This window comes from Aspergillus bombycis (genome assembly GCF_001792695.1).
Source record: "Aspergillus bombycis strain NRRL26010 chromosome Unknown contig00009, whole genome shotgun sequence".
In the NCBI taxonomy this organism is placed as follows: Eukaryota; Fungi; Ascomycota; class Eurotiomycetes; order Eurotiales; family Aspergillaceae; genus Aspergillus; species Aspergillus bombycis.
In genome coordinates this window covers 382,030-407,147 of record NW_019170011.1, presented here as the reverse complement: position 1 = coordinate 407,147, position 25,118 = coordinate 382,030, and the positions used below count along the sequence as shown (strand labels likewise).

The window sequence follows — 25,118 nt, the reverse complement described above, 5'->3', positions numbered from 1 at the left end:
AGGATAGTATGCATATGAAACGAACGTAGGGCTTATTAATACAGCACGCCGTGTTGCATGGCGACCTACTCTTATGCCATAGCGATCGCAACCATAGCTGCAGCGCCACCAGCAGCCCACTTAGCGTTGCCCGTGATAATTGCCGGAGCCGCATTGGTACTCTGGCTAGCCTCTGGTGTCGAGGATGCGGTATTCGCTGCGGCCTTCTGCTGTCCACTGCTCGACCCAGTAACAGTGGGAGTGGCGGACGTGGTCCCAGTGGTGTTGCCAGTAGTGGTGGCAGGAGCATGAGCGTCACTGGGAGTGTTCTGTGCGGAAGCGAATCCGGAAACTGATTCAGTGCCGGTGATGGTCACGGTTTGGTAGAAGTCACTGGCTGGGCCGACGGTACCGCCGGACTCTACATCGGTCGAGGAGCCATATTCCATAGTCATGGCGCAGGAGAGGGACGTGGAGGAAATGAGAGAGCATTCCTCTGTCAGGGTGCTGTTCTGGGTAAGCAACCTGTCATGATGCTCCCAGTAGCCGGGAATAGAAACATACTAATGGGGGTAATCAAACACAGCATGCATGGTCGATGGGCCACCGGTGACGGTGAAACCTTGCGATGAGATGTCACAATCTCCGATCTCACCAAAACCTTGATTCGCAGGCTTCGGGTTGCAGTTGATCACGTATGTAGTTAGGGGACCGTCCTGTACGTTTTAGTTCAATCCATGTCTGGTGGTGGTATGAATACGGCTGGGATCCTATACAGTTCCGATAACCTTTCCAACGAGATTGTCTGAATACATTTCGGGCAGGAAAAGAGTGGCCACCTCGTCAGCTAGGACGGCTGAAGAGGTAAAAGCCACAAGGGCAAAGGAGAGTAGGGGTTGGGTATGCATTGTCGGATGGATGTTCAAATTGGATCAATAGAAACGAATGAAAAGTGTATGGCTTTGCAGGATTTCGGAAGGAGCGACATGAACAAGAAGGGGAAAGATTTTCGGTCGGTCAAACTGGGTCCTATCCACTTTATATGATCGAGGGGTGCCCTAATTCGAGAGACCCTGGTTGCTTAGCGGTGCATTAGTGCTGGTTTGCAATTTGATATGCTGAACAGGTGGGGGCCAAATGATTACTGTATTGGCACTAGTAGATCAATAGCTCCAGGCTTTGCTATATTACCTGCCGCCGCTTTTAGAGGCTTGTGGAGCCCAGACCCGTGGATTACTCAGTGGCTCATTTCCTGCCCTGTAAGATGATACTACTAGTAGCTCGGACTACGTCCTACTTATTCAGGGACTACAATCCCACATTTCCTACGTCTCCTATGACATAGGCCCAAGATCAAATAATGCAAAGATAGAAGACACAGGCTTCACTTGCCATGCTATGGCGCAAGAGACTGCTCCTATTGGTGATATATTACGATCTATATATTCTTACGTCGGGTGATCGTCGAATGAAGCATTCCAATTGAGTTTTTGATATAGTCATTTTGTCTTCCAGCGTGAAACATTCCAAGCCCCACTACTCGACATTGGCCAGTATTTCGTATCAACTGCCTGGCTCGAGGGCATTCGACCTTGCTTTGTTCTCACATGTTCTAATTACGTGATGGCGGTATTGTTACCCAACCAGACAAAGATAGTGAAAGATAAAATGACGAGTATCTATTCATCTATAAATTCATACTTGACACGGACAGAAAGAATGCATTATCTCATTGACTTTTTACAACTTAGACTTGCTCTCCTCCCGGCCTTGCAGGTTAGGGTGGGGAGTGCGAACGGGTCGAGTCACGGCGTAGAAGGCAAATCCTTGGGACTTGGTTGAGAACTAGAGCTATGTCAGCCGATGTCTTGCGCCGTGAGAGGTAAGGGGAACATAGGGATGGAGGAGAGTATCAAAAGAGGATGGTGACGAACCTTGACCTTGGATCCGACGTGGAAGAAAGCAAAGTCGCCTGGAACTAGGTGGTGGGTGATTCCAGTAGCCTCGTCCTATGAAGTAAAAGATAAGTATTAAGGTTATTCACAACTATGAGTACTTCAACCTTGTATGTTTGAAGACGCATCTTGTCAGATGGATAAGGGTAGCATACCAAAACATCAATCTGACCACTCAGGACATACTTCGTCTCCTCGAAAGTGTAGTGGGCGGGTCGTTGAGGGCCGGCCTCAATCTTGTAGAATCCCGACGTAAAGTAAGCGGGGGATTCCGTTTGTGTGCGGATAGAATGGAAATCGGCTGTAGTTGCGTTCTCGCCCTGGGGAAGGGGAATGAACTCGTGGCCAGCGCCCTTGATGACGGTAAGAGGGACGAGGTTGCTAGACACTATAGCATAAGTATTAGCGGTTGTTGTTCGTTTGAATTGGCTGGTATAGTGGAATACAGAGGGACTCACTTTTGTTTATGTTCTTGATAGATAGATAGATAGATAGATAGATACAACAATGGAAAAGACTCGGGGACGAGCTATAGCTTAAATAACATCTGGGCTGGTAGTATATAGTTCGGAGGCATTGCCGGGCGATGGTGCAAGATCCCGCGTACTTTATCCCGATGAGGGGAAAAAACCCCGGCTGCTATCGCCGGCTGTGGGGAAATCATCGGATGCATACCCGATCCTCCTCCTTCCCTCCCAGCTATATTAATCATCCCCCGCGCCCCTCATGCACTATGGCATGCCGGACAACAACATTTGGAGAATAATGTTCTATGGTACTGTTAACCTTTCCCGCGGAGTGCTGGCAAACGAGAGCATCTAAGTAATCATCAAGGCGAACGCGTGTCTGGCGCTTGGATATTTGTCCGCCCCGCCAGTTGAATCAGCTATGGAATACCATACCGAAATAGGTAGCTTGGTACCTGGGACTCAATATCAACGCTATCGAAGGTGACAAAGCTCCTGCAGCTTCCCTGGGCCGTGTTGCAGACCCCTCAGATCGACTGAAACTCGCTCGAACGTGCTGGACCAAGTTGCAGACCATGGGACCGATTAGTGGCGGGCAATTGACACTCAGACTCTTCAGCGACTTCATGTTCTTGAAATCTGGGTTCCCATCTCGGCGGAGGACCATTGTCACTTTATAAATTCATTGTCTGTCGCAAGGGTTCAGCTAATGACGGGATACAAGTCGAGTGTAACGTCTACTACACTAATACTTCTGAGAACAGTTCAGTTCGAGGTCCGATATTGAAACACTACACCCACCCGGTTGTATACCCTCAGGCGTATACCTAGCTCTGCTAAGGGAGCAACAAGTGGCGAGGGGAAGCCAAGAGGTGGGAAATGGAGTAGACTAGGGCTAAGTGGGGCGGCTTGACTTGAACTAAATTAGGAAAGAGAAACATGCCCGGTTATTTATCTCGACGCTGCCGGTTGTAGTTTTGACGCGTTGTTTTCAATAGAGAAGATAAAGGAGGAGATTCGGAAGAATAAACTGGAAATAAACCGTCTATGTATGGATTCGTCCCAGTGAAGGCTGACTAGGATACAAGGAAAAAGGAAGAACAGCAGAGGATATCTCTCATCATGGTGGTGGTAAAGCATTCATTAAGGCAAGGAGGCATTATCACCACACCTATCCCTGTAGCCAATAGAACTCCTCGCGTGGAAAGTGGGCGAATATTTCGTCCAGGCAGACCTGTTCAAGATCCTCTGGACTTGGTGGAAATGAGTACATAGCGTTGCCAGCAGGGTTGGGAGGATTTGGCTGCTCAGCTTGCTCATCTAATAGTGGGTGAACGAACTGAGTGGTAACTCGCATCCGAGTGTCTGGTACATCCGAAACCTGCGAGACACCGCCTTGCGTAGGGCCATCTTGTGGCATCTGGCAGACCTTGGGATCGAGGAGCTCCCAGAGCATCTGAGGTTGGAAGGATATCATTGTACTACTACCCGATACTTCCTGGAGTTTTTCCTTCGCAACGTACTGGAGGTGCTGGAGGATCTCTAGCTATTAGGCGTCTTTAGCCATGGTGCTGAGTAGAAACCGACGAACAGTTACAGATTCACCAGATGGGCGGTGGCTTTGCACTCTGTGAACGTACCTTTCGAGTTATATGTGGCCAGGTTGAGGAAATATGGCTCAAGAATCTCTCACACCTGCCAAGGTCGTCATATGCTTTCTTTGAGACCTTGGGGTCTCTTGCAAACTGGAAAAGCCATGGTATAGTAGCTGTCGCGGCAACTGCATGTCCAATCAATGGATCGTTGATCTCATATTGAAGGTTCTCGCAAAATTGAATAAACTGGAACACCCAACCGGAATGAAACAACGCCAGGTCCACGGTCTGCTGGAGAAACAGACGTGATTGAGGCACACCCCGATTACCGCGCATAGCGACCAAATGAATAAAGGGATGGTTTAGGATAGCCGGTGATGCATGGGAGAGCATCTGCATAGCCAGCCAAGGGCTCCAGTATTCTTTTTGCTGCATAATTTCAGCCATCGATCGCTTGGAGAAACAGACATTTCTCAGGAGGTGTCTTTGCGGCACCCTAGCTTCGCACTCATACAACCTCACACTGAGCTTTGCATGGGTTGAATCGGGTAACCAAGGCGTTTCGACATTACCAGATCGAATGCCATGTAAGTATCGCGTAAGGTCGCCCCACACTGAGACCATGTCTATGTGGTATGCATTGATACCGAGGTCCTTATTAACCTCTTCTGAGACATGTAGATCAGGGGGACAATTTTCATCCCGGTAGCCTGGCGGTGAAGCTGGCAAGGGAGCACTGAGGGGATAATCAGGCGTATCTTGAGATGATGAAAGATCTAATACGTGGGGGGAGAAGGCCTTTTCGAGTATGAACACGGACCAATGACACCTAGCGCTCCTATCCTCGGTTTGCGCTTCAGAAGTATCATGGCGTGTTAATCTTCGCAAAGTATCTAGGCGAGAGGCAGTCCCAATTGTCATCCACGCACGAGCTGGCTTTTGGCCTGAGTTACTTGATTAGCACAATCAATTCAGGCGTGATACCGAGACCCATAGCTTTACCAATCAAGTCCTTCACAGCCAGTAGACATAGCGACTCGATAACCTCTATTTTGGGGATGCCTTCCACAGCCAACTTCATGGTTGCCTCTTGTGCGGAGCGAGTATAGAACTGGACAGCCTCTTGTTCCCTGCCTTTATAAAATTCATGGCTGCCGAAATTCAAAGAGAGAGCTAGGAAGCTGTAAAGAAGAAATCGGGAGGATATCACCAAGCGATCTCGTAGGCCTTCCAGTTTAAGTAATGGCAATGGTTGGAAATGTATCCTGGTGCGATATACTTCCACGAGATGATCCAAAGCTTCCTCTGGAGGTTCGAGACTAGGCAAACTTAGCCAAAGTGGCATCATACACGATGTATGATCGCGGGCATTCGTGACGGGAATATGAGACCTACTGTGATGGTGCAAAGCATGAACCAGTACCTGATCCCCCTATACGTGGGAGTATGTTTGGAATCTCGGTAGAAGGGTCTTCCCGTGACTCCCTGACCCGCGCTGTCGAAGCTCCAGGCGTCGCTGCATCGTTGGGGTTCGAGAGAGAGCTTCAATGTCAGTGTACCTCTGGGCATTACATGAATCGAATCACTGTTGCAGGGCCATCCGACATACATCAAGATGTTGTAGATGTTATTGACCTCCGACTCAAGGGCTTGAAATCGGTCTTTCGAAGACCTTCTATATTTTGTGATATGAGACAAGACCCTAATATACCTGAAGTCTTTGGAGTGACTCACGTCTTGGCCACCCTGTTCCCATGTCCGTCCGATTTGGCCTGTTCTCGTGGGAGATAGACACATTGCAGATTTAGACGTTGGCAAAATGAGCACACTGGTCTCTCGGCCGTGCATTTGGACTTTTTACGTCTGGTTAGATGGCGTTAGAACAGGCTCTAGACAAGGAAATGCAGACCGTACCTGCACGGTTCACAGGCTTGTCGACTTCGCTGCTCCCCCGACATAGACATGCCTTCGAAGGTGATCTTGACGTTGTTAAGCCCTAATAGGTCATAGGAGGAGACAGGAGACTCCACGGGCTCCTAAAAAAGTTCCGGGCCCAGATATGAGCCGACTTAAGAAAACTGTGGGGAATCATTCAATGCTGACCAACAGCTGTGATACTCTGCTTGCTCACGTGAGCGGAGCGTTTCACAAGTCTCCCGGTTCTCCGGACAGCCACCCACCAACGCCCCATATCACCGCTATCTTATCGCCCCTCTCGTGTTCTGGTCGATACACACGGGGAAAGTTCAGGTTCTCATGGCTCCACACATCATCATTAGTATCTATCAGAGGCAGAACTGAAGGAGGAGAAATTCTTGCAACCTCACTACAAGAATGCTGCACTTCACACGTCTAAACGATCTTCTGTGTGAGTGATCCACTTATGTGAATCACTCTCTACCGCGTTATCTTCAGGGTCACACACCGCACGCTCATCATGGGTTCTGTCGCTACTGCTCCTGCTGAGGCTATATTTACGCTAGAGTCTATTCCACAGGAGCTTGAGGATACTCTGTGTAGTCTAGTGGCCGCTTACGGGGCAGCCAACACAAGGAACAAGCCCAATAACCAGTCCCTTCTTTTCCGAGAGAGACTTTTTGCCAATATTATCAAAGTCATCTAAAGCAGGGAGCATCATACGACATACAGACGTGAACTAAACCAGAGCAGTGGGGTAATATCCACCCGGGACGAATCCATAATTTCCCATATACAAAATTGCGGACTAAAAGTACTTCAACGTCCCTTCCCATCGATATGCGGAGAGGAGGAAGCCATTTCCAGATTCCGGCCACATGACCGGGGAAACCCTCTTATTCCGGAAAGCTTATCGTGTGGGGTTATTTATGACGACTGCTCGCTGTTTTCAAAATTTCTTCCTCGTCTTCTGATTTCCCTCTATTTGCTCTTATCCTGGTGAGAAAGTTCATTCTGAACGAGTTCAATTGACGTGATGGATAAGAACAGCAAAATCGTTATCGTTGGGGCAGGTATTTTCGGCCTGTCTACGGCCGCCAAGCTTGCATCGGAGGGCTACAAACATGTCACGGTTGTCGATCGCCACATGCCGCCTGTAAAGTTTTCTTTCCTTTTGGAAACTAAAGCAAGATTAACAAGTTCAGGTTCCGGATGGCTCCAGCTCAGATATCTCCCGTGTTATCCGCTTCGACTATGCCGATGAGGACTATCTTAACATTGCATACGAAGCCTACCTCAAGTGGTCCCAATTGCCAAAATATAAAGGCATCTTCTTCAAATCACCGTACATTCTCACTGGCAACACCAGCACACACGGCCGGGCCTGGATTGAAAAGACGACCGCTGCGCTAACCAAGAAACAGCTGCCCTGGGCAAAGCTGGACAGTGCTGCGGCCGCGAAGAGTAGATACCCTGTTCTAAGTGGGACTCTCGCGACGCCCAATTTCACCGGCTACTATAATGAACAGGCAGGCTGGGCAGATGCCAGCAAGGCTGTCAGCCAGCTTCGCGACGATTGTCTTGAGCTTGGAGTGTCATTCATTTGCGGTCGTGCAGGTACAGTCATTAGTCTCGACACAGACTCACAGAAGAAGATCAAGGCTGTCAAGACTCTCGCGGGAACCTCGATTGAAGGTGATCACTTTATCCTTGCTGCCGGTGCCTGGACCTCGGGATTAGTGGATATGTACAACTCGACTCTGGCAACAGCCAGGTAATTGGCTACACGCCCCTTACAGATGCTGAGGTGAAGAAGTACCAAGATGTCCCCATTTACGCCAACTTTAACACGGGTTGGTTCAACTTCCCTTCACACGAGGATACCAAGACACTCAAAATGGCTGTGCATGGATGGGGCTACACACGTGCGCCTACCGCCGAGGATCACCAGAGTGTAAAGGCTAATATCTCGTCGCCCCCTCTGATCCCCCCTCGTCAACGTGCCAACTTTACGCCTCCTGATGGAGAGGACCGGCTCAGGACCGGACTGCGTGAGATTCTCCCTGAATTAGCCGATCGTCCGTTTGAGCGCGTGGCCCTTTGCTGGTATACAGACACGCCTTCGGGTGATTTCATTATGGATTCTCATCCCGATTACAAGAACCTTTTCGTCGCCGGTGGCGGTAGTGGGCAGTAAGTTATATCCGTATTTGCAATACCAATGGAAACTAATACATCTCACTCAGCGCATTCAAATTCCTACCTGTGTTAGGCGACTACACTTTCCTTGCGTTCACAAAGCGTCTTCCAGAACATCTGGCGCAGAAGTGGCGGTTCCGCACAGAGTACAAAGATGACAAGGACACTTTCCAGGGAGATGGAAGTCGTGGAGGGCCTGCCAGACGCGAATTGCATACCCAGGAAAAGGCAAAGCTATAGGACTGATGTTAGGCATTAGACAGCGCCTTCCTGTCTTTGCGATGCCGTTGCCTTGCATTCTAAGTACTATGTAGGCCTTTGCATACTGATGTTTTTGATGACTTATGTAGCCTTTCCCATATTAAACCAACTTTTACATATGCTATCCAATTTGATTATGCCATAATATCCGACAATACGTCGTTAGATCCATATGAGTCAAGTCCGATATAAATAGCAATAGCTATGCACAGTGTTCTGCGGCCTGCCATTTAATCCTTGGCAACCCATCAGGTGGGCCAACTGTCAAGTCTCGGTCGACCTCATTATAAATTGTTTCTGCACCAAAACCAATTGTAAGATAAACATATCTCACATCCTCACCCGAAGACAGGGATCCATCTCACTCTCGCTCCCTACTATCTGTTTATTTCTGTAGTTATCCATCGCAATGGATAGCCAAGCAGGTGAAGCCATTACCCTCTACTTTTGTAAAAAGGAATCGAGAGAGAGAAAAAATAATATCCCCAACTGAATACATACCAGTTGTTGATCAAGGTATATATGTAGCTGGTACTAGAGAGATCACCTGTGGTGTAAATGTCCAATACCACGTGAGACTCTGACTTCCAAAAACCAAATTAAATTGCTAATATAGTGTTAAAGGCACGTTATTCTGGTACAATATCAACGTTGGAATCATTTCAACCCCTACTTGAATATCCCAAATGGATGAAAGTTTAACAGGTCCCTATGGATGCACCGCTATACGTCTCTGGGATCGATACAGTGTGGGGATGGACCAAGGCCTGGGAGACCACGGAGATCACGGAGTGCTCGCAAAACTCCGTCCCCACTCTTGTCCGGCCTATCTCAGTTATCTTAGGGCTTGGGAATCGGAGATAGAAGCACAAGCACGAAGGGAGGAATGTATAAGACTCCCTATCTGTATCACCCTCAGGCTATCAATTCAACACTGTTTCCATTAATCATATTTTCTTCAACGGGTTCACGTCGGATCCATCAGGCGATCTGTACGACTTTATATACACTGTCTAATACCTAGAATATATACTCTAAGAATAGAGTTCCTCGCACGAGATACCGAGAAACGCATGCGGTTGTACATTCAAAGCAATAAGATTTTTTATCTTGCGTTTGATTAAGCAGGGCAAAGATAAGAAGAAAGAGAGTGTTGGACCAGGTCAAGCTGCACATCAATGAGATCAGCCCGGTTCCGTTTAAACTGCGGCTTAATGATAGTCTATCTCTCGTGGGATCTTCAGCAAGGGTATTGAGCAAATATTTTCCGCCGGTGGACCGCGAACGAGCCAGCGCCCGTAGGGATGCCTGCAAGGGAACAATTGGCGGCGTGCGAAGGACCTGTGCTTGAGAGATACAACGCCCAGAATGAAGCAGCTACAGGAGTCTTAGACGCATTGACGGACGAAGGTTCGTTTTTCAGCTTTGGAGGTTTATTGAATGGAGGATAAAGCTTGTATATGGATATGCTTCTACCTCTTAGGTGCCCAGCCTTAGGTGCGATTACCTGAGCTCCACTGAAATTCCTAATCTAATCTAGATGATAGCTTATTTTGCCACGCCTCAGTAGACCCCCAGCTTGGGGCCGAGGTCTTTCGTACGGGTTCCAATTGTACTATAACCTGTCTAGCGCTCGACAATAAAGAAATAACTGGAAACTCCCTTGAATCAAGTCGCAACTTCTTTGGTTACTCCGTGAAGGCTTTCATATATTAGATGTAAACTACTGAATTTTACAGAATATATATGGTGCGGTTATGGAGAAAAATATATGGGGTAGTTTGCTTAAGGTATGAATAAGTTAATCCGACGCAAGCAACAAAACAATAGCGGATTAAATTAACTAAGCAATAAAGGGAGAAGCTTGGTCAGACCGACTATACCTATACCGCTCCTACAAACGGCAATTTAATTGATATGTGTCAAGGCAAGTCCTGTAAGAGCAGCTCTACCGCTGTAGATAACCGTTTTGTTTCCACCCTGGAGATCTGTGCGGTACAACGACCCGCCCAGATCTGTGAAGTAAATGTGCTTGTTCACCTTGTCCAAGCGTAGACCGATCGCCTGTGAGTAAAGGATATTAGTGACGTTTCGGGCCACCAGGTGGGAAAATATACCTCATGCAAGTGCCTCGTTAATATCGTGAATTTGGCTGCACTGGGATCGCTAATCTTGGGTCCCACATAGCCTCGATTAACGGAATTACCTAGTGGATATTCACCTCTGTCAGTCCAATATAGGAGTTCATTTTCTGAGTCAACCTCCAAGTCGATCGGTTCGGGCAGGTTTTCGAAGAGAGTTTCAATGTCCGAGCGCGTGGAGGCCTTTGAACCTGCAGGCAAAGTAATATTTGCCCTGAGAATCTTTCCTTTACCCGACTTGCTAGAACCCTTCTGAGTCCAATAGAACTTGCCGCGTTTTGAGTCAATCGCAATTCCTACACACTGAAATTGTAAAAGGTCTGTTAGCCATGGCCCCGCCATACACACTGAAGGTGTCCTACCCATCTGTTCTGGTCCTCTTTATGCGAGAGATCATGACAATCACCAGTCTGGATGAGGATCTCATGCTGGCTACCAGTAAAATCGACTCTATGAATCCTCAGTCCTTCGCGATCCGAAAAGTACAATTTCTCGTGTGTATGGTCAATGCACAGTTGTTTCGGTGTGTGTACTGCTCCAGGCGGAACGACTGTCTTGATATCAGAACCATCGAGGTTGCATGACTGGACAGATCCATCGTTTTCAGAGGGTATCCCCATATTTGTCCAGAATATGCGACCACGACTGACACTAATATCGATCCCGTCAGGCCCTCTGAGGCCATCAACTAACTTCTTCACATTCTGACCATCGGCCGAGGCAGTGTAGATTTTGCCTGCTGTCAGGAAATTATCGGTGACGTTTTCGCCCAGTCCTATATCAAGGACGTAGAGCGTTGGTGCGGCCAAATTGTCGTGATGACTGGCATTCTCGGTAGCCGATTTTGTCGTGAAACCAGCTGGATAAAGCCCTCCATTTCCAGACTTGGCGCCTAATCGACCTTGGTTGACATAATTCTTGCGCAGCCAGTCAACCGTATGTGCACTGTCCAGGTGGCGCTCCTGGATATAGTTATCCTCAATAAACGCTACTGTGTCGAGGCCAACGGCATCCATCATGCTACAGGGCCCTGCCTTGCCGCTGAACATTTCCATCTATTTTGCCCACCAGTTAGAATCTGGCATCACTAGACGGACGTTGGGAGGGTTTACCCATAGATTGTCGACCTGTTCTGGATCACTAACTCCTTCTGCCAAGATCGTTAGAGTCTCTCTCTTCACAGCAGCCCATAGACGGTTGATGATGAAACTACCTGTAGGTTAGCAGTTATTCCAGGCAGCGGAGACAGCATAGAGAGTGACAAGCCTACCCAGTAGATTCCTTGCGTGCGACGGCCGGCACCAACCCAACCTGCTGGTGCTTATCAACAAGGAAAGGGAAAATGTCATCGTAAGTATGGGTGCTAGTCATCAGCTCTACGACCCTATTTCCCGGGGGCATGGTATAGTGGACATTCAGGGTGCGCCGTTTGGCCTCGTCATCCATGTTGTCGAGCATCAGCCGTGACTTGTAGGATGATGAGTTAGACCCGAAAATGCAATCCCGTGGTGCTTTCTTCGCAAGGTCACCAAACGTGGCGATCTTTAGATCCAGCTTCTCTGGAATAGCTTCGATCACAAACCAAGCATCCTTCACCGCAGAATCCAGATCTGCATATGCAGTATATTGTCCCGGGACTGCCTTGTCACCAAGGGTCTTAGCAAAAGTGGCAAGGTTGTTGTCAATGAAATGAACAGCAGCATGCCGCTGATCTGGACTCGGATCTCGGATGGTTACATTGTAGCCTGCTGCAACCCAGGTGCAAGCAATTCGACGGCCTTGACAGATAAATTAGCGCCGAAGACAATCTTTCCACAGGTGATAAGGCTCAATCGTACCGAGCACCCCGGCACCAAGCACTGCTACATAGCGATTACCGATAGTGGGTGGTTGCCACGTCATCCTGAGGAGTTTCAACAGTAGAGAACAGTGTGGGTTTCAGTTCCGAGTCAGTGTATTGCATACGCTGTAATACTTTGTAGTTGGGTTGGGGATATATCAAAGTCACCATTAAATAATCCGCGGTACAAGGTTCGTGGGTGACGTCAACCTCTGAAGGTTTGCCGCGGTTCAACATTTCCAGCTGTATTTGATGCTCGGGTTCATTCTCTCAAAACCACGCCCCACAACTGGGGAGGGCAAATCGGATGATCCCGTCGGTGGAGAACTTCTCGTGAGATAGATGCCTTTCGGCAATACGTTGAATAGCTTCTGCCCGAATCGGTCCGGTCTCCGGCTAGACGTGGAAAATAGCCATATCTACCCGAGAGGCTTGGGCGGCAATATCTACCGATGCAATGCTGATAGTACCGGGAAGAAGGCCCTGATAGTTAGATTGCGCTCAATCTCCACTCTTGTGTAGTAGAGAGATACTGTATATTGGTCAACTTCACGATGGCTGTGATGATAGAGATGGCAATTCGTAGATTTCCTCGGCACCTGAGTGCGGTTGCTGTCAAGGAACTGTGATTTGGAGAAAATATGAGGCAAGAGCCAGGAACAGCTCCTGTCCACGGTGTGACGCTCGTAGTAGCACATTTTTGTATGAATGCCTATGTTCTTTGCGTTAAGCACTAAAATTCAGAGTTCTGTATAGCCCTCACCAAACCCTGTGGATAGGACCTAGGCCTAAGAAAGGACCGCACTATTCCAGTGTTGTCCAGTTTTGTAACCCTACAAATCAGATAATTCAACCTAAAACAGTAGATCTGAAGGCATACTGTTTCACTTTTATCAGCATCCATAGTAAATATATTTCAATGGGTTCTGATATAGAGGATATGAGAATATATTATAGATAAGACAATACCGAAAGTAATCATTAGAATATCTCGTTTTAGTTATCCTATTAGAGTTGATCGGGTTCGCCGCCTCTGAGCTTATATGTTTGGGTTTCGGGTCCAACACCAGGATCCAAGCCTGACCGATGGCGAGGCTTAGCCGCGTACCGACTGTGTTATGATTTTGAAGATTAATGCTGGGTGGGGATTTGAATTATTTTAGGTGAGAGAAGTGTTGAAATCCAGAAGATGAGAAAGATTAGGGGTTATATAATTATAATACAGATTTAATTGAAACTCTCATCGTAAGGGTTTTCCAATACCTAATAGATTAATAGTGATATTCTCCTCCAAGTACACATCCTATCCAGTCAACAGGTCATATCCAAACTAAGAAAACATAATTAGATATCTATATTGCATAAAGATACGAGACAGCGTTCGGATAATCAGCACAATGTATCATAGCCATGAAATGTGGCGATCATAGTAGCAGTGGGGCACAGGTCCCGTTGTCCAGTTGGGGGTGACAGCATTGTCACCCAGCTTGACCACAGGGCTAAGCAGCTGCATGTGGCCCCAGTGGCCGTGCTCAAATGTGGTCATGATTGGTGATTCGGGCGAAAAGTACTCAGGGTACACCCTTTTCCAACCATTCAGCACAACCATGAGCAACTCAGAGACATACTGTGACGGCTCCATAACTCCCCACTGGAAAGTTTCCGCATTCTTTCTGACCACATCTGGAGAATAAAGACCAATCTCAGGTTCCAGTGAAATTGCATCCGCGGCCACCAGGGAGCTCAGCACACGGTAGGAGCCACCGTGTCGTGCACGATCGCGAAGAGCCATCAATGCCCCCAGCGCTCCGACAAGACCGGTGGTCATATCAGAGATGGGAAGAGGCGGAAGCACACTGGTACCGTCTGTATAGCCAAGAGATCTGCCAGTAACGTATGAACTACCGGAGGCCGCATCTCCAATCTGCTGCCAGCCGGGGCGTTCATAGAATGGGCCGTCAGGCCCGTAGGCATTCTCTTCGACATACACAATTCCCTTTCCTCTCTTGCCAGCCATCTCAAGCAGATTAGTAACACCTAGCCCCTTCCTTGCTAGAGCTCCGGGACGGAAGCCCTGTATGAAGACATCCGCATCCTGCACAAGTTCGTGCAACCGTGCCAAATCTTCATCCTTTCTGACATCCAGGTCCACAGTTCGTACTCCCGCATTTAGGGTAAGCTGCAGGACCTAGCGAATGATACTGGTCAGTTCCTGGTCAAAGTTTCCTGTCGAAAAGAAAGGAAAGGGGACGGGGATTTTCTGAAGTTTTGGAGAACCCAGACCATTTTGAAGGGAAAGTGGTCTTACATTGAGATCGGGAAGGCCACTGCAATTGACGCGGATAACGTCGGCCCCGAATGCCGCCAGTGTAGTTCCAATCACTGGGCCAGCAATGATCCGCACCATCTCTACCACCTTGATGCCTGCCAACGGACGCTTATCGACCAGAGAAGGCAAAGGTACCGGAGGCGTGGGAATGGCGTACGACTCCCGAGAGTAGTTGACAAATGGGTGGCGTTCCAAGCGCTTGCCCATCAGTGTCTGTTTCCAGCCGTCTGGGGTATAGCAAATGCTGCCACAAAAGCCATTCTTCACCATAATCATCTCGAGCTCGTCGGCAGTGAACCTCTGCGTCTGTTGGCGGATTGTTTGGTACGCCTCCGCCGGGGTCTCACATCGTGCAGCCGGGTCCACACCGATTGCACGTAGGACGGGGTCTGCATTTAACGACCCATGAAGTTGGTACCAAACTCCAGTTGTCTTCGTTGGGTAGATAGCTGTCGTTCTTAATCTCAATGGGTTATCAAAGACCCCCTTTTCAAAGTCGCGCTTGAAAAGAGAGGCCCCTTTGCCTATGCTGGCCAGCTCGCTGACCTCCGAGCCATTTATTCTGGCAGTAAGGATGGAGCCTAGCCAAATTGCAGCTTGGTCTGTATTAATGGTCACGCTTTGGTTATGAGCAGCTTGGCCATCCCGCTCTTCCAACAATTCGTTGCCAACAATACCACACATTGCATGCAGAGCAGCTGCGACAACTGGAGCTTTCAACGGCCCGGGAATGATGGGTTCGGCATGTCCTTCAAATGTCACAGAATCCCACACGCGAGGATCTTTCGTAAAGCCAGGGGTAGTCTTGGCCAAAATCTCCAAGACTCGACGGGCATCATCTGGAACCGGGAGAAATTCTTGGTCAACAAAGGTGCCAGGACCGTAAAGGTCGGGGCTTGGGACAGTCTCGTGGGTTGAAGGCATGGTCCGAATATAGTTCACAGACAATGATGGACTTGAAAGCGTAGATACGTGGGAGGCGCTGGGGAAACTGGAGGATGCTTACCGGGCGGTGATACTTGCAGACTTATATATGTACGTTAGGGAGATGCAGGTGCAGACATCTCCCACCACCCTTACCAGCGCCATACTCACTGTGTGGTGTTTGCAAGATGATGTTCTGTTGACAATCCGCCGGCAGGGTACGCCGAAACCACATCCCGCGGCCCACGGCGAAGAATTCCGCGGTATACTGCAAACCCGCTCGAATAGCCTTGAGATAGAACACAAAGTGTTAAGAATAATCCTAAATTATATGACGAAGAGTACTTCCTTGTGAGAGCCTAAAGTATTCTTCCTCGGTATTATAGTATGCCGACACAATGACGGGCTTTTACCCCGTTCGTCTGGAACCGGTGTGATAGCCCGTGTATATATCTCTTGCCATTTGCAAGGATGATAGGCCCTTTTAGAATAACCTATATCCGATTGTCGTGAGATAACGATACTCAGCCTTCCTTTTTGGTTATCCTTTTACACCTAGCAGGCTTTTGTTGTTGTTCCTTAACATATATGCCTCACAGCGGTACCATTCTCTCAATTACCCAATATGGCTGGTCCTTCTATTAAAACAGTGGGTGTCATTGGAACGGGTGTTATTGGCGCCAGCTGGACCCTCTTCTTTCTTTCGAGGGGGCTCAAGGTTATTGTGACAGATCCTGCGGTGGGAGCTCGGGAAAGATTGGCCGCATATCTCTCCCAGGAATGGCCCACGATGGAGCGAGCTGGGCTTCACAAGGGAGCATCGCTCGCTAATTACCAATTCGTCAACAACATCTTCGATCACCTCCGGCAAATTGAATTGGTGCAGGAGGTATGTTTCTCTTTCCTATGGCATATTAGGAATCCTCTTCACGGACACCCAAACCGGTGGGTAGAACGCAGTTGATACTAATTGAAGAGAAACATAGACCGGTCCTGAGCGAGTGGATTTCAAGCGTCAGCTTTTTGCTGAGCTTGATGCCAAGGCCCCAAGAGATGCCCTCCTCCTATCATCATCATCGGGCATACCTTCCTCGCAATTCGTTACGGACTGCAAGTACAACCCCGGTCGGATCATGATTGGGCACCCTTTCAATCCACCACATATGGTGCCTTTGGTCGAGGTAGTGCCCCACCCGGGAGCAGAGACGCCGTATATAACAAAAGCAGTCGACTTCTATCGTTCACTGGGAAAGAAACCCATTGTGATCAAGAAGGAGACTCCGGGGTTCATTGCCAACCGGCTGCAGATGGCTCTGTACAATGAGGCGTACAGTCTAGTCACCCGAGATATCGTGTCAGCGGCAGACCTCGGTAAGTGACTGAAGATGAGCTGGCGTTCCTGCTTTGACTAATGCAATATACAGATACTTGTATCACAGCTGGTCCTGGCCTTCGGTGGTCTACGACCGGGCCTTTCGTGACCAACATTCTCGCCGGAGGAGGAAACTTCAAACATCTTCTGGAGCATATTGGCACCGCAGCGAAGGTCTGGACGGAAGACATGCAGAAGCACGCATTTGATCTCAATCCCAAGACAATCAATCTTCTAGATGGTAATGTGCAGGAAACAATCGGGAACCTTGATATGGAATCCCTTCAGAGGGATCGCGACCAGGTATTATTGGAGCTGATGAAATTGAAATCAAAGACATCGTCGTTTGAATAGGCACGGACGATGTGGATGCTAGCTGATAGGAGGAATAACAATTTTTGACATATTATCTTAGTTGAAGCCCTTGATAGCAAGATAAAATAAGAGACAGTTGATCAGTGTTGAGTCCTACTAGTAGTAGTCCAAAGTAATGGCCAATCGCCACTCAAGTAAATATAGGTGACCCACTCTAGTCTTCTTTCTTTCTAAGATCTATACCTTGCCGTTATTTATTGAATATTATATGTTCTTCCTTCCTTCGGCTTCTCCCCATTTCTCCGATTCCCAACTGCCCTTTTTACTTCACGCCTATAGCCATGTGTGCCTTGGTCCTACCTCACCCAGGCCCAAGTGATGAGATGGCTACACGCTCTCACCTCTGAAATATCACAGGTATCGAGTTCTAAGAATCGTTCCATTATGTAGTAGAAAATAGACCCACTGGCGATTGATACATTCACCTTAACATGAGAAAGCCCCCTTTTCGTCTAGTTCAGCTGAGGAAGCGTACGAATAGTCACAGCCGTATCGAAGTGCTCTCAACATAGTTGCTTATTGAAATCTCAAATATGACATAGTCTATACAGATGGAAACATATCAAACCCAAAGCCAGACCTTACTGTCTACACAGATCTCTTCCGAAAAGCTTGGCCTTCATCCAATCCATTGCGACAAATATTCGGCTCCGGCCTAGTTCCAAGACAGTCAGGTATAGTATACAGTATGGTGGCAGAAAAGGGAAAGCTTTCGTCAAATCAAAAAGATCACGGGGAAAAGTACCAAAGGACTAAGCTTACCAGTAAGACACATATTCAAGTATGCAGCCTTCCAGAACAGATAAGTAAAAAACCCCCCGCTTGGAATGTTATTCCCCAGAAGCGTCAGATCTGCCACTGCCAGTTCGCTACCAATGTAGGCTAAAGTCCCTTGGTGTGAATACCGGAATGGCTGGACATCTGTGGGGCTCTGCGACTCTGTTGCTGTCATGTTATTAAACACCTCAGCCAGATACGTGCCTTGTTGGGCAGCCACCTGGGCAGTAGGTGGCAGGTTGCTATTTGCACAATCCCCCAATGCCCATATATTCGGACTACCCTTGACTGCGAGGTATTCATCCACGGCTAGCCCCCGTCGTACGTCCTTTTGGTCTGGAATCTGTCTTGCAAGGTCTTCCACTATTTCCTTGGGTTTGTTTCCTGTAGCCCATACCAGAAGCCCGTATGGGATAGTTTTCAACTCCTTCTCACCGTCCACATGTGTGATCTCAACTTCAACGTTCCCTTCATTGACTCGTTTGACTGCTGTTTTAGTCATCACGCGTATTGTCTGCTCCTTCAATCTTGCCTCGGTATAATCAATTAGTTCCTTGGAAAGCATGGGTAAGACCTGAAATAGTCAGCAGCAAAAACTAACAACTGCGAACAACACGCTCTGGAATGATTATTGGCCAGTTGTACATTTGGAAGTGCTTCAATGAGTGTTACCTGAAAATCATCCGTTAAATTCGGGATCTGTTTCTTTAGGTCTTCGTCGACGAAGTCTTGCAGCTCCGCCGCAAATTCCACTCCTGTAGGTCCGCCACCTACAACGACAACTTGTAGCTGTTTTTGTATATCTTCTGTGCTCTTATCCTTGAAAGAAGCTGCCTCAATACGGTCAACAATGCGGTTACGCACTTTCTGTGCATCGCTGATCGTCTTGAGAAAGCATGCATGCTCTTTGACACCGGGGATATCTAAGGGGTCAGTTAGACTTCGACCTGGTGTTCAACTGGATAGGACGCACTGAAAGTGGCATTATCTGCGCCAACTCCCATCACAAGCATGTCGAATGGGATTTCGGCTTGCCTTGCCTGCCCTTGGGCTCCTGAAGGATCTTGTATATGAATGACACGCCTGTCGTAGTCTATCTTTACAGCCTCTGCCTCGTAGAATTTAACAGCATCTGGCCGCTCTCCGAAAAAGCTGCGAACTGGTTCCATGAGAGACCGGGGGTCAACCAGACCAGTTGTGCATGACGGCAACAACGGCGTGAATAAGAAGTAGTTTTGAGGGGAAATGACGATAACATTGTACGCTTCGGTATCAAGTTTGCTTAGGAAGGATACTGAACCCCAACCAGTGCCTGATAATCAACCGATGCATCAGTACTGGCTTGTTAACGAGAATGTGTTTGCTGATGGACCTACCAAGAACGACCAGTGTTTTTCTGTCCCTGGCCTCTTTGACGGAGTATACTGTCCGCTTGGGAGAGTACATAGTCCAAACAATAGATCCACCAAGTCCAGTAGCTGCGAACCAGCGGAGATACGAAGTTCGTTTCGTCCGTTGGGTATGGTCTCCATTGGTTCCGCTAGAGAACCGTCTATTCAACATCAAATGTACCGGTGACCGAGATAAAGTCGGAGTGTGTCTTTTATACGCCATGCGACATCCCCCCCTTATTGGAAGTTGATGAAAATGGCCAGGCCGCAACATGGCTAAGCAGGAAGCAGTCGGATTGTTGGTTTATGGATAGAGAGCGAATATTCCAACTCTAGATGTAGCAGTGATGAGGAGAAAAGATGAAAAAGTGCGATACTAAACAGTAAAGGCGCGCAAGCATAGGATACTAACTAGAATCGTATACTCCTTTCCATATTCTGGTACAATAAATAATATATCTAGTGCCCTCTTCATTTTCATACACTCGGTGGATTCGTCATAAAGCGGCGCTTCAAACGCAAACCGGGGAGAATTATATAACTCCGCGGGCGGGATTCTGGAACTCCGCGGACCCTCGAATATGGAGTATAGCAGCACCGATGATTTGCGAAATGACTGTTCGTTGTTCTACAGCTAGTGATATAGTTATTATAGCGCTGTGGTTGTCGCAACATAGCATGTAAATACGTGTATGCAGAGAAAACGTTCGCTGGTTATCTTATCCCAGTCCCTTCACAAGCCACCATTGAGATTGTTTGCAATTGCAAAGCCAGACAGCCAAAATGTTTATATTTCAACATATAAGATTGCCCTGTACCCTACTTCGAGGCTCAGGACGAGCGGTGCAGCTGGGCAGACGCTCCCTAGGTGGTACTTTACCCAGGTTGGGAGTTGCCATACCACAGAGGCAATTCTTCAATTGTTCGCAACAATGCAACAAGTCGGAGACATCTGACCTTCCTTCTTCCTCTGTTTGGGAGCATCCAATGTAAGTGATCGCCCAACAATATCCGACTGTCAAACTCCATCTTACAGACTTAGATACACCGGTGAGCAATTACGTGCAATAACGGTTGCCCACCGAGAAGTCAGAGATTGGTCAGATCGCGTTGCTCTGATGAGTGTTCGTTTCCTACGTTGGGGGATGGACTTTGCTACCGGCTACAAGCACCCACCGGAGGGTAGTACAAAGGCACTTCCGAAACGGTTCGCCATGGATGAAGACAAATGGCTTACACGATTCATCTTTCTCGAAAGTGTCGCTGGGGTCCCCGGGATGGTTGGAGGTGCGCTGCGTCATCTGAGGAGCTTACGCAAAATGAAGCGAGACAATGGCTGGTATGGTTTAGCCCTGATCATCTCCGAACGAGACACTTCAATGCTCCTGGATATAACCCAGGGCGACAAAAGGCCAAGCTAATACCGGATTACAGGATTGAAACCCTGTTGGAAGAGGCTCACAATGAACGAATGCACCTCCTCACATTTCTCAAGCTTGCTGAGCCGGGATGGTTCATGAGACTCATGGTCATCGGGGCACAAGGAGTCTTCTACAATGGATTTTTCCTCGCCTACCTGATCTCTCCACGGATCTGCCATCGTTTCGTTGGCTACCTGGAGGAAGAGGCAGTGATTACCTATACTAGAGCGCTACAGGATCTTGAGTCAGGAAAGCTGCCGAAGTGGGAGAGCCTTGCGTCTCCAGATATTGCGATAAAGTATTGGAAAATGCCGGAGAATCAGCGGAGCATGCGTGATTTGCTACTCTATGTTCGTGCTGATGAGGCCAAGCATAGAGAGGTGAATCATACGCTTGGCAACCTGATCCAAGAAGAGGATCCAAACCCGTATGCGGTAAATTGCATCCGGTCTCCAGCTTCATACCCCACGAAGGGACTGGAAAATATAAAGCCAGTTGGATGGGAGCGAAATGATGTTGTCTAATATGGCAGGAAGATCACTCTTTGAACAAGGTGGAAGTAACGGGCGTGGGAAATATTCTTGAAATCCTAGCATACAGACTAAGAACCGTCGTGGACAAAGTGCGTTACATTGATACAATATCTTCTATGAAGGTAGCAGTTGCAGGTGTATGTACCATATGTTTTGTCAGTGAGTTTAGTTAAAGTATTATAGCGCGACTGGCCAGAGACTGAGATCCGTAAATAGCAGAGTTTTATAGATGGCTCTTCAGGAGGACAGGGACGTGCAGATGAATCTCCTTCCTCGTATCAATTTCATAGTTTATATGTAACTTGCAGTCGTTGTGCACCGATTAGTAATTCCTAGAGCTTGCCATGGTAGGTACCAAGCACGAACAGCCCATGGGGTCAATAGATTGGCACACAATGCACTGCTATCGAGTTTGAGACAAGACTTTGGCTCTGGTAAGACATTATGTCCTCAAATACTTTCTTGGCACCCTGCACAAAACAGCAGCGTATACCTATATAATGACGGCAGTGATTCGTCACGTGGCATTATATGAGTCTGAAACAGAATAGCTATGGACAAAGGGGTAGAAGGGATATATCGGAAAACACGACATCCCAAATCGTGGCATCATTACCAATAAGATCACTCCAGATCTCGTCGGCCCAGGAACTGGATGAACAACCCGTGGCAGAAGGAATAAGGATCCGAACTTCGCATTAGTGTTTAGCTAACTCGGGGGTGGTAACAATTTACTTCGGTTTTTTTGCGAGGCATATCAACGGTATGCTAGAACACTGATGGTTACAGATGAGTCACAGTGGACCAGACGAGTTATTTGGGACGACAGTTTCCACTGTCGTTCAGGACAAGGTCCGCCGCGGATTTTCGGGGAAGCAAAGTCCGCAGATGAAAGTCCGCGGCAGTCAACCTATACATTCTAAATTCGAACCCCAATCAACAGTCTCAGGAGGCAAAAGCACATTCTATGCACCTGTTTAGGATGACGGAAGATTCCGGGATGTCATCACAACACTGGAGACAACTTTGGGTCCCGCAAACTTCTAGTAAAGACGAACTGAGAGCTATCCTTGGTAAGCTTACACCTCTGTTAGTATAAACCCGATTGCCGTCTTGATCTAGTCACATACGGGGTACCGCGCCAGGAATTTGACATGGACACGGACTCGGTCGGAATTGCCGTGTCATGAATTTCGGTACGCTGAACCCGAGAAGCACCTCGGCCGCCACGGAAGGAAACTATTGGGCGTCAGTCAGCTGACTATCGGGAAGGCAGGCTATCGAATTATGCATATATTCTGGGCCGAACCTGGAGACAGCGGAATTTCACTAACGCCACCCTGCGATCGAACGCCCGTTCACCATCTCATGTACACAAAACTCCGATTAACATTCTTAGGCAACGAAATTCAGCTCATTGCATTGCTTATGTGAAGATGGCAATTATAGAACTTGGAGACTCAATCCCCTCGCTCACACCGCATGTAAGTTATGTGTTCATCTTGGCATCTGCGTTTTTCGGAATGTAGGACTGTGAAGTCAACAAAACTAACGCCTTCCACAGGCTGTGAGCATGTCGCTGCCCACTTGGGCTGATAACGTGGGTTATGAAGAGGGTGATAAGCGGGTCATGGATAAATTACCAAATGGTTATCCACGGTGCTTCCCCTTGCATTCCAGGCCTCGAGAACGCATCCGCTGATCGCGTCACCAGATTCCTTATCCACAGTATCATCGCAGGATTTGCGAATGATATTATCGCCAAGCATGGAACCCCCGATCAAAGCGCCATGCTGTTTCCATCCCACAAGGCTGCCCACAGATGTCGTAATTTCATGCAGGCAACAGCGGAGCCTGGCTGCGCAGGAGACGTCAAGATAATTGATCTGTTTCTCGATAAGAGAAAAGAGGTTTCAACGGTGGTTGCGAGGCTCTCACCCTCAGTATCAGCGGTCATCTTCCGCAAAGATCTCTTCCCAATAGCGAAACAATACTGGCAACACTCTGGTGATGGTATCTCAAGCAGATATGCCGAATTTTGCCATGCACTTTTCTTGGATGGCAAGCTGGCAGACTCCACGTCGCTGCAGCCAACCATGAATCAGAAAAGAGGCCCAAGGAGATACCAAACCGTATCGAGATATCCAACGTCCGAAACAGAAAACAAGGCGGCCTCAGAAGAGCGAGTGGAAAGCGCACAGTTCCTGGAGGAGCGTTTTGGCCGAAATTTGGATGTATCACTTGTCGATAACGCCAAGGTAGCACTCCGTCGACGCATAGCTGGCTCTTTGGTGGGCGAAGTGGATCTTTCAGTCCAACAAAGTCCGAATATGACCTCCGACTCGCGTGGAGTGACGGGGCTTTCCGACGACGACGTTTACCTCTATCCCTGTGGCATGAATGCTATTTTCAACACCCACCGAATGCTGCTAGAGTCTAGAGGTCAACTGAAAAGTATCTCGTTTGGTTTCCCCTACATTGACACCCTTAAAGTTCTGCAAAAGTTTGGCCCGGGATGTCTTTTCTACGGCAATGGCTCCTCGGAGGATCTGGATGACTTGGAAGCCCGCCTGAAGGCTGGCGAACGATATCTGGCCTTGTTTTGCGAGTTCCCCGGAAATCCTATGTTAAAATGTCCCGATCTACAACGAATTAAGAAGTTGGCAGACACCTATGACTTTGGCGTGGTTGTTGACGAGACGATTGCAAACTCCATCAACGTTCATGTCCTTCCATATGCAGACATGGTTGTAAGCAGTCTGACGAAGATTTTCTCAGGAGACTGTAATGTTATGGGTGGCAGCGCTATTTTGAACCCCCAAGGAAGGTATTATGAGCAGTTGAAGAATGCTTTCGTATCTGATTACGAGGACAACTACTGGGCTGAGGACGTTATGTTTATGGAGCGCAATAGCCGTGACTTCGCGACTCGTATTAAGAAAATCAATGACAACGCCGAAACCATTTGCAGCCTGCTTCAAGCACATCCTCTTGTCAAGGACGTATACTACCCCAAGTATAGTCCAACAAAGAAATTCTATGACGAGTGTCGGACACCAACCGGCGGGTATGGTGGCTTGCTATCTTTCACTTTCCACAAGAAGGCTCAGGCGGTTGCGTTTTTCGATCGGATTGAGACTGCCAAAGGACCTAGTCTCGGGACAAACTTCACCTTAACGTCACCCTATGTTCTCCTCGCACATTATTGCGAGTTGGATTGGGCCGCAGGCTTCGGTGTGCCAGCAGATCTTCTTCGCATTAGTGTTGGTGTCGAGGATGCGGAAGACCTGAAGTCACGGTTTGCAATTGCACTAAAGGCCGCTGAAGCAGCTGGTTCTGGACTCGAGCTTTAGCACATTTTGTGTTATCAGTGGAACTAATTAGTACTGGCTTGGATTGTCTGAATCACCTGAACTGTTTTATATGCCTGGATTATTTAATCGGCTTAGGTCCTACTACCTAAACAGATTGATCACTTAAAATTTATTGTATTTTCGAGGCGGAGTAAAACCTTAGTAACGTCATACACTGCCCAAGTTTTAACAGCAGTAGTACTTAAGCTCCGTATATGCTCAAAAGATGCTCAGTGAGTATCTAATATATATAAACTATATCAACATGCACTCAATCTCAAGTAGTTAG

At 48.0% G+C, this 25,118-nt stretch overlaps 10 protein-coding genes across 10 annotated transcripts; 4 read left to right on the top strand and 6 right to left on the bottom strand.

The window, feature by feature from the left end:
• Positions 1-71: 71 nt before the first annotated feature.
• Positions 72-434, bottom strand: ABOM_003609 (uncharacterized protein; the record flags this gene model as incomplete). The annotated part of the gene is made up of 1 exon (XM_022530739.1): positions 72-434. The coding sequence occupies one exon, from the start codon at positions 432-434 to the stop codon at positions 72-74; it is 363 nt and encodes a 120-aa protein (XP_022393098.1).
• A 1,285-nt stretch (positions 435-1,719) lies between these two features.
• On the bottom strand, positions 1,720-2,362 carry ABOM_003608 (ethanolamine utilization protein; the record flags this gene model as incomplete). The annotated part of the gene is made up of 3 exons (XM_022530738.1): positions 1,720-1,824; positions 1,914-1,988; positions 2,090-2,362. Coding segments are annotated over 3 exons (453 nt in total), but the record flags the coding sequence as incomplete, so codon positions are not given.
• A 1,210-nt stretch (positions 2,363-3,572) lies between these two features.
• Positions 3,573-5,960, bottom strand: ABOM_003607 (uncharacterized protein; the record flags this gene model as incomplete). The annotated part of the gene is made up of 7 exons (XM_022530737.1): positions 3,573-3,947; positions 4,042-4,940; positions 4,999-5,315; positions 5,392-5,538; positions 5,606-5,671; positions 5,731-5,859; positions 5,911-5,960. The coding sequence occupies 7 exons, from the start codon at positions 5,958-5,960 to the stop codon at positions 3,573-3,575; spliced, it is 1,983 nt and encodes a 660-aa protein (XP_022393106.1).
• Positions 5,961-6,949: 989 nt separating this feature from the next.
• Positions 6,950-8,352, top strand: ABOM_003606 (NAD(P)/FAD-dependent oxidoreductase; the record flags this gene model as incomplete). Its single annotated transcript, XM_022530736.1, has 4 exons — positions 6,950-7,069; positions 7,119-7,652; positions 7,688-8,106; positions 8,160-8,352. The coding sequence occupies 4 exons, from the start codon at positions 6,950-6,952 to the stop codon at positions 8,350-8,352; spliced, it is 1,266 nt and encodes a 421-aa protein (XP_022393105.1).
• Positions 8,353-10,281: 1,929 nt separating this feature from the next.
• On the bottom strand, positions 10,282-12,416 carry ABOM_003605 (3-hydroxyacyl-CoA dehydrogenase family protein; the record flags this gene model as incomplete). Its single annotated transcript, XM_022530735.1, has 6 exons — positions 10,282-10,437; positions 10,491-10,817; positions 10,877-11,569; positions 11,627-11,723; positions 11,785-12,292; positions 12,353-12,416. 6 exons carry the CDS (start codon positions 12,414-12,416, stop codon positions 10,282-10,284), a joined length of 1,845 nt encoding a protein of 614 aa, XP_022393104.1.
• Positions 12,417-13,756: 1,340 nt separating this feature from the next.
• Positions 13,757-15,607, bottom strand: ABOM_003604 (uncharacterized protein; the record flags this gene model as incomplete). Its single annotated transcript, XM_022530734.1, has 2 exons — positions 13,757-14,542; positions 14,663-15,607. The coding sequence occupies 2 exons, from the start codon at positions 15,605-15,607 to the stop codon at positions 13,757-13,759; spliced, it is 1,731 nt and encodes a 576-aa protein (XP_022393103.1).
• Positions 15,608-16,232: 625 nt separating this feature from the next.
• ABOM_003603 (uncharacterized protein) lies at positions 16,233-17,333 on the top strand (the record flags this gene model as incomplete). Its single annotated transcript, XM_022530733.1, has 3 exons — positions 16,233-16,496; positions 16,594-16,978; positions 17,032-17,333. 3 exons carry the CDS (start codon positions 16,233-16,235, stop codon positions 17,331-17,333), a joined length of 951 nt encoding a protein of 316 aa, XP_022393102.1.
• A 736-nt stretch (positions 17,334-18,069) lies between these two features.
• Positions 18,070-19,577, bottom strand: ABOM_003602 (uncharacterized protein; the record flags this gene model as incomplete). The annotated part of the gene is made up of 4 exons (XM_022530732.1): positions 18,070-18,705; positions 18,777-19,054; positions 19,105-19,443; positions 19,508-19,577. The coding sequence occupies 4 exons, from the start codon at positions 19,575-19,577 to the stop codon at positions 18,070-18,072; spliced, it is 1,323 nt and encodes a 440-aa protein (XP_022393101.1).
• A 1,063-nt stretch (positions 19,578-20,640) lies between these two features.
• Positions 20,641-21,467, top strand: ABOM_003601 (alternative oxidase; the record flags this gene model as incomplete). The annotated part of the gene is made up of 2 exons (XM_022530731.1): positions 20,641-20,861; positions 20,957-21,467. The coding sequence occupies 2 exons, from the start codon at positions 20,641-20,643 to the stop codon at positions 21,465-21,467; spliced, it is 732 nt and encodes a 243-aa protein (XP_022393100.1).
• Positions 21,468-22,912: 1,445 nt separating this feature from the next.
• On the top strand, positions 22,913-24,829 carry ABOM_003600 (cystathionine gamma-synthase; the record flags this gene model as incomplete). Its single annotated transcript, XM_022530730.1, has 3 exons — positions 22,913-22,960; positions 23,041-23,135; positions 23,191-24,829. 3 exons carry the CDS (start codon positions 22,913-22,915, stop codon positions 24,827-24,829), a joined length of 1,782 nt encoding a protein of 593 aa, XP_022393099.1.
• Between the last annotated feature and the right edge of the window lie 289 nt (positions 24,830-25,118).